The following is a 12,720-nucleotide window of genomic DNA, read 5'->3' as shown; positions in this document are numbered from 1 at the left end:
CACACCATGAACTACACTGCAGTTATTTCTGGCCCGAAATAGACTTCTAAAAGCATCTCAGTACCTAATGCTTTTCTTTGACATTTTTTGAGTTTCTGAAAAGTAGGTTAATGTAAAGCACTACAGCAAATCATGGCTTGCTCCATTTTTCATAGGGTTCAAGCTGTTGATGCTGTTCTCAAAGTTCTTGAATATTTTAGCACTTCTGTCTCCTTCACCTTCACAGAAAGAACAGGTCATCAGGAGCTTCAGCAGGCAAGAGTCTAGCAAAATGGCAAAAAGAAATAGGGCAATAATCTTACCAGACATCAAGACATCATAGTTGGTATTTATATCAGAATACATAAAGAAGCTTGAAGCTTTTTTTTTTTTAACTGAAAATAGCGTTAAAGGAACATCAGAGACAAAAGTTTTCTTCTTGCTCAGACAGCTTCTTAAGACTTCCCTTTGTCAAAGAACTATGAAATTGCACCATCTACCTACTCTCACTGTGTAGAGCTGCAGAACATCACAGAAACACCATAGGATGTTATTCCCTTGGAGCACTCTAAGCTTAGGATTACCCATTCTCAAGCTCCTCCTTTCTACCTTCACTGCAGCCCAGCTATAATCATGCATTTTGCTAAAATGTCCCATCACCATCACTAACCATTTAGAAATAAGGACCACTGCTTTCTAGAAAGATTTGAGACAGCACACCATCTCTTTCCATGACTTTTCTTGTTTTAACACTGAAACCATGAAGTATTTCACTCTTTCTACTCTTGCAGCACTGCCCCTCTGGAGTTTTCCACTTTTTTCTCCAGGCTTTTCCCTGATACATTCTGGTTAATTCTTTCTGCCCACTCTCCACAGAAATAAAAGCACTGTGGAAGGCCTTTCTTCTCTGCTCTCCCCTCCTTTTCACTCCAGACCAAGTCTTTGATAGGTAAGATCAAGCATATGAGGAGAACAGTCTCCTAAAATTGGGTGGAATGGGATCAGTTAATATTCTTACCTTCCCTTTTGTTTTGAGTGGGAGTCATAGAATCATAGAATGGTTTGGGTTGGAAAGGACCTTTAGATCATCTAGTACCAACCCCTCTGCCAAGAGCAGGGTCACTTCACACTAAACTTGGCCTTGAACACCGCCAGGGTTGGAGCATTCACAACTTCCTTGGGCAACCCATTCCAGTGCCTCACCACCCTCACTGTGAAGAACTCCTTCCTTACATCTAACCCAAACTTCCCCTGTTTAAGTTTGAACCCATTACCCCTTGTCCTATCAGTCCAAGCCCTAATGAAGAGTCCCTCCCCAGCAGCCTTGTAGGCCCCCTTCAGATACTGGAAGGCTGCTATAAGGTCTCCACGCAGCCTTCTCTTCTCCAGCCCCAACTTTCTCAGCCTGTCTTCATACGGGAGGTGCTCCAGCCCCCTTATCATCCTCGTGGCCCTCCTCTGGACTTGCTCCAACAGCTCCATGTACTTTTTACGTTGAGGACAGCAGAACTGGACACAATGCTCCAAGTGAGGTCTCACGAGAGCAGAGTAGAGGGGCAGGATCACCTCCTTCCACCTGCTGGTTGCGCTTCTTTTGATGCAGCCCAGGACACGGTTGGTTTCTGGGCTGCAAGCGCACACTGAAACCAGCTCATGTCAAGCTTCTCAACAACCAACAACCCCAAGTCCTTCTCCGCAGGACTGCTCTGAATCTCTTCATCCAACCTGTAGCTGTGCCTGGGATTGCCCTGACCCAGGTGTAGGACCTTGCACTTGGCTTGGTTAAACCTCGTAAGGACTCTTCCCCACACGCTGAGTCTTCTTTCCTCATGTCTTCTAATGTGGCATAGATATTTCTTCTGTAGGTTTGCTTTGATGTTGTCCTCTACCACTAAACTACTAAAGCTAAGCCTAAGTTAAGGAGGATGTAGGACAGACTGGGTATTGAAACATCAGGGTAACATTTCCTCTCTTGAGGCATCCCACATGAATGCACAAGATCAGGTTTAGCACTTAGCCCACTGGAGTAGTAGCACTGAATCTTGACTACTGCCATCCAGAAGCAGTCAAATGCAGCAACCAAAGGCAACTTCTGAGGCAGCAGCAGTATCATTAAGAATGATCCCACATTACAGAGGAGGAAAGGAAGGTGTCTTTAAAGTTACTAGCATTGTAATACCTTTTCAATTTTAGATCTACGTTTTTCCTACAACAGCTTAACAACTTTTATTTCTGCAATGTAGCTCCACTATGAAACTTAGTGCTCCTCACAGATTATTTTTTTTTTCCCCTGCTTATATTCTCACTGGAGATCCTTTCTTCCTATTGTTTTTAGCACACGTTCCTCTTAGAGATAAAGTTTACTGACTTCAGACACATACCCTCCCAAACATCCACAACATCAAAATTTGATTACATTGGATAATTTGTTTCAGGTTCTTTGGCACCACTGAAAGAGTTAGAAACAAATTATGTTATCCATTAACAATTCTTTGCTTAGTCTGTTATAAATGGTATTGTATACGAGTATTTCCCATATGCTATGAGAGCTGCAAATGCGTATGAGTTAAGCAAACAGTATTACCATGTGTAAGCACCTTCACAGGCAAATCACCAAAGAGATGAAGTGCCAACACATTTTATGTTTGAACTTTGCTAGATACTTATCTATCTCTCTATTAGCTATTCAATTAAGACACAGGATGACTTTAGAAACATGCACAAAATATTAGTAACTGCATGCCCCATTTTCCTAAAACGGAATAACAAACCTAGGCATCTATTTCACAAATGTCCAAGATCTTCACTTTAAAGTTGTTTTTAAATGATGTCTGGTCTAGAGGTGTATTTTTTAAATGTCCTGTTTCTCCTACACAGCAAAAGATTCCACAACAACACGTACTTATACCACCCTTTTTATTTTTCAGCCAGAAATACAGTTTCATAGGGTATTTCAATAAACATTGGTGTTTATTCCTTAAAGAAAATCCCCATCTCTTTGGCATCTGACCATAATCTGTTTTTCAAACTAAAGACTATATAAGAAGATTTTACTTTCAATATCATTGTTCAATACATTAAGTTTACACTGGTGTAGCTAGCTTTTAAAAATACACATCTGTTTGTTGCAATGATTCTAATAAACCTAAAAAAAAGATAACCAAACCAGCAAAATGCAGATTGCTGGGCTGCCTTCATTTACCAACTGTGGAGTGACAGAATGAGAACTCCACAGTGCATGCACTAAGTAGTGCTTTCTATTCATTCTGAACAACAAACAAACAAACAAATATTAATTCTACCAGAAACAATTAATCAAATAATTTATGTTTCCAACAATGTGATCTTATTTTTAAACTACCTCTGCAGAGGTCATCAGCCAAAAGTTGCACACTGATTCAAGTAAAAGATTGCACCTAGAATTAAAACCCCTCTAAAATCTATAGTTCCTTTTTAAAATTAGTAAGATGTTTTAAATACATCTAGGAATACAGCTGCCGAACTGCATTTTACATCATGATTGGATAAAAAATTCTTAAGTAACAAAAGTAAGACAGTGTATTCAATCTACTCTGTTGAATAATCCAGGATTATCTCTTCAATGCTAACCTGCGCTGCATCAAAAAAAAAAAAAGTAAATCAAAATCGGCTTTCCAGATCTCAAGTGTTCAGTGCTTCAAATCAACTGTACTTCCAAAACAATGCTGAAGTTGTTTGACACCTCCTGTTACTACACATGATACTGAAATCACAGTTTAAAAATCAAAACCATTACTGACATACCAAAGCAGACATTCCAGTTTAATTACTGGAATCTGCAGTAAATCATTTTTGTGCCAAGACAATGTAAAAAATAAATCCCATTTATAAAAAAAGAATCTTCATTCTCCAAAAGATTTGATTTTAATGACCCAAATACTTATCCTGAACAAGTTTTATAGAACAGAAGATCCAAAGCAATTACTCACACGCAGAAACTAAAAAAAAAAAAAAAAAAAAAAAAATTGTTTAATAGGATTCAAGTAGCAAAGGTTTGCTTTGTGTTACTCTCACCCTCATCACCACTGTAAGTACAGTCTGAAAATGTTTGAACTCAACTGTTTAAACATAAGTGATCTTATTCAACCAAGCTCACTTTCCTCTCCATGATATAAAAAGAAAAAAATAAATACATATGTTTTACTGTAGAATACAGGAACAGAAAGTCAAACCAAAAAACCTCCTAGACTTAAGCACTTTTCCAAGAGCAGTTTCTAACATCAAGCCAAAATTAGCAACAACCAAGCAGACATCACCATTTTTTCAGTGTGAAATTACTGGAAATACTAGCTCTAACTGTACAAAAAAAAACCTATCCCAAAGCCCAAAATCAAAAGGTGGGGGTTTTTTTTTTGTTTTTTTTTTGTTAAAAGGTGTTCAAAGAAATATCCATCAGTTGAAGTCAAATTTGCATCAGAAGCTGCTTGCTTAAGAAAGATTTCTCCCTCCACATATTTTTAAACACATTGCATTGCCAAGATTCTATTCAAATAAATTACTTTCTGATAACATTTAGCTGATACAACCACCTACAATGTGGACAGTCATGTACACAGTACAATACTGGATTTTTGCAGCAACAGAAATAATCAGAAATTGGTTCTAAATTCAAGTTGATGATAGCTCATGTGCTATTTCTTGCAAACATACGGTCCCCTCTGAGGGTGAGGTGTTGGAGCTGGTATTGTAGCACTTCCGTGTCAGCAGGTTCCTTAATGCTCATTTTGTCTAAATTGAGGTAGTCCAGGGATTTCGAATGAGCCCTTTTACCTTTTAAAAGGCAAAGAGGCAGGGGACCATGAAGTGCTTTGTAAGGTTCATATGGTAAAGCCTTAGTGCATTTATCCCCTGAGCTCGGCATCCTTCTCCTCCTCCTTCCATTTACTGCTGGGATCTCATATGGCTGATAGTACCTACTTCTAGTTTTGTACAAACGGGAGGAACGTGTAAGTCCTGAATCAAGCTGTTTGGAGCGCAAGTTCGGCCCAGATTCCCCTTTATTCTCTTCACTTCCTGTACACTTCTGGGCTAATTTTAGCAGCTCCTCTCCAGTTGTGAAGCCAACCAGGTAGTTAGAATCCATGTGCAGGATCTGATACCCTGCAACTGTCCGTCGCATTGGTGAGCAGGGGGTACTTGAACAGCGGGGCTTCTCTGCTTCCATCCTGCCTGCAGGAGTCACCTCTGCAAGAGGCACAGGGAGGGTGGATATGGTAGTTCTGGACTCTCCATTTATGTCAACTTCCATTTTAAACACAATGCTATCCTCCTAAAAATAAAGCAGATCTTGATCAGAAACAGAGATTTTATGCAACACAAGGACTTGAGCGAGGACTGCAGAAATGAGATTTTGTATCACCCAGAAGTTATGACTGGTACTTCTCTATCCAGCCTTCCCTTATGTTCTACAGGTTGATAACAAAATTGACAACAGCCTTTTATCTTGGGTGTTTTTTTCATAAAAGAAACCATAAATATGTTCCTGATATTCCCAAGCATTAAAATTGTTCTTGAGTAGTACTGTACACAAAAAAGAAGCTTCTTTCCAGTCCACTTGATTCCTTACAGCCCCTCACTTCTGAGGCCATCTACATCCATTAGCACATCCACAGCAATTTATCCCCTATTCAATTGTGTATTTTTTCTATCGACAATAGTCTCAGTAAACAGAGCTTTTAATAAATGTGTCTAAAAGCTACTGCCTCAGTCAGGCACAACCACAGACCAGACCTGATGCTTCCCTCTTACAGATGTGAAGACAGCTTGCTTTAGGTTCCAAGAATGGCAACCTGGCTATTCAACAGCTGTCCTTATAGGTCATAAGTAAAATCCCCTTTCCCCCATCCTATTTTTTTATTTAAAATCAACCAAATGCATGCAGACTATTTTATTCTAATGTACTTCTAACAAAGGAAACAGTATACTGGTGGTGTTTAAAGAACAGAGCATAATATTCTTAAAAACATTTTAAGAATAACCAGTCTTTTGAATTCTATGGTTTTCTATTTCTTTTGGAAACAGACTATTTTGCCCTGACCTCACAACTTTGTACTTCCTCACAACTATTCCACATACATTGTTTTGTGCCTTTACAGATACAACTGTCTGCCACAAACCATTATCACCTCTAAATGGGAAAGGTAAGGTTACTATCACAGTATACACCAGTGGATGCCAGAACACAGACAAGGCTTAATTATTTTCATTTCCTTGTTTTCAGCATCATCTATACCATCTTGGTGACACAACTACATTACAAAAGTCATGGAGCGAGGTCATCACAGATAGAGTAGGGTCATCATAGATAGGTAGAGTGGGGCTATCATAGGATGGTCTGTGTTGGAAGAGACATTGAAGCTCATCTAGTTCCAAACACGAAACACAAAACCAACAATTACCTGCCACAGCAAGGAAAGGGAGGGAGGAAGAGATGCCTTCATGCACCTTACGAGTTAAAAAAGCCTTGAGAACTTTAAATATAAAGACTTTTCTCAGAACACAGGGCTCTTCTCAGAAAACAGCTTTTAAAATTAATTTACTTCCATTTGAAGTGTGTATGTGCCCTGATAACAAAAAGCAATCAACTTTGAAGATTAACTACAAGCAAGGGGGATGGAGGCAAGAGTCCACTGCTGAAAAATTACCCTGACCAAAAACAGCACAAAGTAAAATCAGAGAAGAAAAGCCCCCAAGTCAGTAAGCTCCAGCCTAGTTCTTCCTTCTGATACTGTAAGCTTTCATTTTTGTGCTCCAGTGCAAAGAACAGCCCTCCAAACAAGAATCTGACAGACACTCTACAGCAACAGTAGCATCAGAAGTTGGTGCCATAAACAGAAGCTCAAGGGAATAGCACTATTAGCTAAAGACAGCAATGACTGGCCAGCTCCACAGGCAGAGCTCCAAAACACAGCATGTCTGTGTTCAGCTATTCTTTACCAAAACTTTTAATGTGAGTTACTGAAGCTGCCATATGACTTCAACATGCTCTGTCTCCTTACATGATGAAAAAAGACAGAGAAACATTATCTAGAAGACTTCTAGAAAAGAAAATAATTTGAGAGCTTCACAGTAACTGTGAGTAAAGATAGCATGACCAACAAATACATATTTAAAACTTTTAAACTGCATTTTTATGCCATTTCTGTGGTTATAGGGCATTAGATGACTACCATTATGTTCATTGCTGTGTAGTGGTGTAAGCTCATCAGTGATTCTCAGCAATTATTAAACTGAAGAACTGTTTCTTCAGTATTAAGATTATTTCTTCAGATCACAGCTGCCTTGTCTTCTTGCTTCTCAAGGAGAATGACAGCAGAGTGATGCCATTTCAGGTCAATTTATAATTAAAGATTTACAGAATCAAGGAGACGAGGAAAAAGATGGCATAACCTTTCCTTTGATGCTGCTTCACATATTTAAAAACTATGGAAAATAACTGAAAATAACATGTTACCAAGACAATCCACTTGACCAATACATACCAGAAGTGCTTCCAGAATACAATTCACTTCAACAGGACTTTACAAGATGTTATTGATTCTATTTCTACTATGAAGCAGGCTCTGCATATAAATCTATTTGACCCAATCCAGTTAAACATTGAGAAAATGGTCTAAAACACAGAGAAGAGGAACAATGAATAGGAATACTGGTTTAATTCTTAGTTATCATTGTTTAACCTCAAGGAGTACATTAAGATGCTTGGTTAATCCTTTGAGAATAAAAACATCAAAGCCTCCACATTTTGTGAATACAAAGGTTTTCTGATTACTAAATCTTCCATGATGTCAGATACCACTCAAAGATTAGCATGGAACAAAATAAAAGAGGCATGTACGACACACCAGTGTCTAACATAACACCATGCTAATACACACACTGTAAATCACTCTCACCATGCACTTTTACTGCACTCAGTGACACAGAATCACAGAATGGTTTGGGTTGGAAAGAATCTTCAGATTATCTAGTTCCAACCCCCCTGCTACGGGCAGGGACACCACACACTAGAACAGGTTACACCCAGCCTGGCCTTGAACACATGCCAGGGATGGAGCATTCACAACTTCTTTGGGCAACCTGTTCCAGTGTCTCACCATTCTTGCAGCAAAGAATTTCCTCCTTATATCCAACCTAAACCTCCCCTCTGTTTTAGTTTGAACCCATTACCCCTTGTCCAACCACCACAGTACCTGACATACAGTCCCTCTCCAGCATCCCTGTTGGTCTCTCCAGCATCCCTGTTGGTCCCTTCAGCTAGTAGAAGGCTGCTATGAGGTCTCCACGCAGCCTTCTCTTCTCCAGGCTGAACAGCCCCAACTTCCTCAGCCTGTCTTCATATAAGAGTTACTCTTTTGCTTTGTTTGGTTTTTTTTTTTCCTGATCATTTGTTATTTTTTCTGTTAAATGTATTACTTACAGTTTTTCTGAGGAGAGAAATGTGACTCAAAAAAATACCAACTTTAATTACCCAATATTTAAAGAAGGCAAAGAAAAATGAAAAGGGGTTTCCCTTGACACTCCTGCACTTCATAGAAAGTCTGCATTATCTTGAAACCCCAGTAATTGTTCTCGCCTACTGGGCCTGTACATTGGTGTTCCCATTGTTACTTCTCAACCAGAATATGAACTCATTTGAGAAGGTGCTATTTTCTTAGGATAAGCATTTAATTTCTGTCCATCCAACTACTGATTTTATTTGTTTTAAGAACAGATTTGTACTATTTTTCTAGATGCCAAGCCTACAGGTAGTACCATTTGAATAAAAGTACAGTTTGGAGATCTGTCTCATTGATAAAATGCTAACTGCAATAAGCAGATGGCAGAATAGAAAGATGGCAACAAACTCAGTGATAACTCCGTAAAAGAGTTAAACATACTAGACAGAGATTATCAAGCCAGCTTTGACACTTCCCTTTCTCTGTGCTGACAAAAGTAATTTCCAGTCTGCCACTAAAACAAGTGGAATATTTAGTTAAAAGGGAAAAATCAAGCCAAAATTCAGCTATGTAGGAGTACCCACGAAGGTGCCACATTTCTTTCTCTGGAGCTGGGGCAGCTAGGCCATAGGCTCTGAGGTGTCTTGTAGGTTCTGGCAGTGCAAGCTGGTGATACTGCTGCATGTACTGCCAGAGCCAGACGATTGTTTTTAGCCATGTTCTTTACTTCCAGACAAAGGGACTCAAGACTACTGTTGCATCATGGTGCTCTTGAAGGCTCCCTGTAATAGCTGTGTTATGTTTTACAGACTGATACCACGTTTGTAGAGATGGGAAAGGGGGTGGGGGGGAGAGGTGTGTGTGTAAAATAAAATAAATAATCACAGAGCAAGCTCAGTATCAGCAAATTACACAAATTCTTCAACTCTTGCTGTTCTACAGGAGAAATTCCAAACTACTCTAAGCTAGAGAAAAAGAGAATGGAGGTAATATTAAATTGCTGCACCACATGAGACAACATTTAGATGGAGCAAGAATGAAGTTTAGCACACATTTATTCTCAAAATTAGGTGCAAGAAAATGCAACTATGCATAAAGCAGATGTTATGAACCTCCACGCCTTAAGAAAACAGATGAATGGATATTACTGAATTAACAAAGCCAGTGCAGTAACTTCAGGATGTAATACAAAACAACAGTCCACCAACCAATGAGTAAAAGTGATACCTACAGAATTGTGGAGAGTGGTTCTTGACAACCCTGAAGTTGACAAGGTGAAGTATTAAGCCCTGAAGCAATCCAGTATACTGAACCAACCATATATACCACATTTATACCAAACGAAAGAAAGAAGATCAAATAAATTTCTAATACCATGTTCCTACCAGAAGGCACATGTTCCTACCACAAGAAGCAAGAACTATTTAATCAAGTTGTTAATTCTTGTTATTAATGCAGCTTTAAACAGAAAACAATTATGATCTAGGAAACTAACTTTTAAAAATGAAAAGGATCACATGAGAATTGTTGAGCAGTTTTATCTGGCAACTCCAGTGAGTAGGTCAGACCAGATCAGCATGACAGAGCGTACAATTAACACAGTAAAGAGACAGATGGAATTTCAGGAGTCTGTCCAGGCTAATGAATTTTGCATGAGCAGACTTAGCAAGCAGAAAAAGTAAAAGAAAATGATGTGAGGGAATGCCATTTAACTCTAACATCTCTCTGCCAAGCAATACTAGATGGAAGTGTTTTACAGAGGGTAACTTTTCTGAAATACCTACTCCTTTAAATAAACAATGTGACTTCCTTGCTGGATGGAATCACAGATGAACCCTTCCCCACCGCTCCATTAGTAAGCTGATACTGCTGGCCAGCATAAAGATAGCTTTTTACTATCATTACTCATCAAGAGATGAAACAGAGAGACACATGTAAAGCACCTGATGCATGTTGTAAACCAAGCAATTTTTATTCTTTAGTTAGCTAATAAGTTAAAAGAATGCTTTCTTTATAACTGTGTTCTATTTCTCTGTATTTTTTAGTTTCTTCTTCTCCCCAGTCAAAACCTAAATCTCACTTTCAAAGTTCTTTCTAGTTTCAGATTAGCCCAACTGGAATAAAAAAAACCCAAAAAACATACCACAACTGTAACCTGATGACAAAAACTAAATTGCCTTTCCAAAATAATAAAACAGAGGCAAAAAAAAGTTTTAAAAGTGTTACAGATTTCACTGACAATACAGATTTTTGTCTTTAAAAAACCAAAATACTAATGGGAATAAGGTTCCCCCATTTCTATTTTGTCAGTCAAGAAATGCATGCTTGGTAGTATCCTATATGGCCATGTCTGAAAATAGAGCTCTGCAGCTACTATTTTGAAACTATTAACCTGAACAATAACAATATTATATTCTGCCTTTGACTAAGGACAGCTATAAAAATAAAGACACTGGTTGAAAAAAGAGACCTACTCCAAGATACCAGGAAAAATAATCAATGCAACTTAAGATTTTTGGGTTTTTTAACTGAAGCACTTTAAATAATTCATTCTTTGTCTTAATGCAATCTGCAGCAGGTATTCAGGTGTTTGAAGGAAAGGTGTCTCATTCACTAACACCATCCACATTGCTAATGGTCACTTTCTCAAACTTACAAGAGTTACACATATAATGATCTTAAAGTTGTGTTCTCTGCCACCTTCTCAAACGCTCCTTCCAATACTTAAATGCTGAAACAAGTGTTTGAGCGTAATGCAACCATGGAATAAAAGTTAATAAAAGCCAAACAGCACATGCAGGTACAGTAAAATTGAATTAAACTTACAACCAGTGCAAACAGAAAACTTTGTTCCAGAATACTCTACATACTGCATTTGCATGTGATTATGCATGCTTGGTCTGAAAGCCAACAGCAGAAGGCTGGTCTACGAAGAACAGATTATGAAGAAAGCCATGCTACGAAGTCAGCACTGTAATGCAAGAACTTAATTTCAAACAAACGCTGCCACTGCCTTTGTTTCAAAGTCACTGTGAGAATCACCCTCCTCCATCTTCACTATTCTAACAAGCTTTATTTTTTCCTTTGAGGAAGAGTGCAAGCACACCATGGCAGACAGAATATGGTTCAAAATACACCAACAGTGGCAGGATGGTGGGAGGAGCAGCTTTGAGTAAGGGACATGACTGAGAAATAGTAGGAAGAAGAATCAGTGCTGCTCATTTCTACTCCCTGTGGCAAAACAAAGCATCGATTTTGCAGTCCTCGCTACACCCCCCTGGAAATGCTCCAAGGACTCTTACTGTATTCAGGACGAGCTCTATCAAAAGTCGGCCAACAACTGGCACAAGCAGTGAATGCTCTTCCCCACCACAGACCCTCCTCCATCACTCCCACTGAGGTCTGTGCAACTGCAGGTTTCTGCCATCAATTCATCTCCACACGCAGCTATGCAAGCACATATATATGTGCAGTGGCTTACTGCCTCACTCTAGTCAGCACATTAACTAGGAAAGCCAGAATCATGTTCATAGGAAACATCTACCAATGCATACAACTTGCTACTTTCTTTAAAACAGGTACATACAGACTCATGCTTAGGCCAGCTAAATCTCCTGTGTAAAACAGCATGCATAACTTACACGTAGAGAAGACCCAAAACTATTTTCCTATGCATCCACAGACCACTCCAACTGCTCAGAGACACTCCCCCAATATCTTAATATGCAGAGACAAAATTGGCAAATCACACTTGCTGATAAACCAAACCAGCTTAGCACGCATCTTATCCTGTAAAGTAACACTTTAATGCAGTCAGCGTGTATCATACATAGTACAGTCTACATTTAAACAGAACCTTCAGCTTCTCTTTACCCTTCGCTAAAAGCAAGACTGATTACATAGAAATACAAAGCGGGGCAAAAGTGCACTTTGTTACTATCAGACTGGGCAGTAAGATCATATTCACGTTTAGCACTTGCTTCAGAGTACTAAGCGCGATATGGCTGCTGTTGGTGATTATAACCTGCAAGTGAAGAGAGCAATGAACGGCTGTGCACCCATACAGGTGCTAACAGGTGACCTCTTACACCGTTACTAGCGGCCGGCATCGCAAGCGCCCTTGGGCAGCCCCGCTGCAGGCCCTGCATGACAATTCCCCAGGCTTCCTTCCACGAGCGGGTACCGGCACCAGCGCTCCGCGTCCCTCCCGGCCCTGCCCGGACACCTCCACCATGGTCCGCTTTTACCCGCACTGCCTCCTCCA

The 12,720-nt window shown here is 39.4% G+C and overlaps 1 protein-coding gene across 1 annotated transcript; it reads right to left on the bottom strand.

Moving 5' to 3' along the window:
• Window positions 1-4,642: 4,642 nt before the first annotated feature.
• On the bottom strand, window positions 4,643-7,929 carry LOC104404063 (chromosome unknown open reading frame, human C5orf30). Its single transcript, XM_010012411.1, has 2 exons — window positions 7,921-7,929; window positions 4,643-5,287 (listed from the first exon to the last, which is right to left on the bottom strand). Exon 2 carries the CDS (start codon window positions 5,264-5,266, stop codon window positions 4,643-4,645), a length of 624 nt encoding a protein of 207 aa, XP_010010713.1. The 5' UTR covers window positions 5,267-5,287; window positions 7,921-7,929.
• Window positions 7,930-12,720: the final 4,791 nt, after the last annotated feature.

The sequence above is a fragment of the Nestor notabilis genome, unplaced genomic scaffold, assembly GCF_000696875.1.
Source record: "Nestor notabilis isolate BGI_N333 unplaced genomic scaffold, ASM69687v1 scaffold354, whole genome shotgun sequence".
NCBI classification, from domain to species: domain Eukaryota; kingdom Metazoa; phylum Chordata; class Aves; order Psittaciformes; family Psittacidae; genus Nestor; species Nestor notabilis.
This window is presented reverse-complemented; position numbering and strand designations above follow the sequence as displayed.

Coding starts and splice junctions, on each gene's coding strand:
- LOC104404063 (XM_010012411.1), bottom strand. CDS start 5,266: ATGGAAGTTGACATAAATGGAGAGTCCAGAACTACCATATCCACCCTC.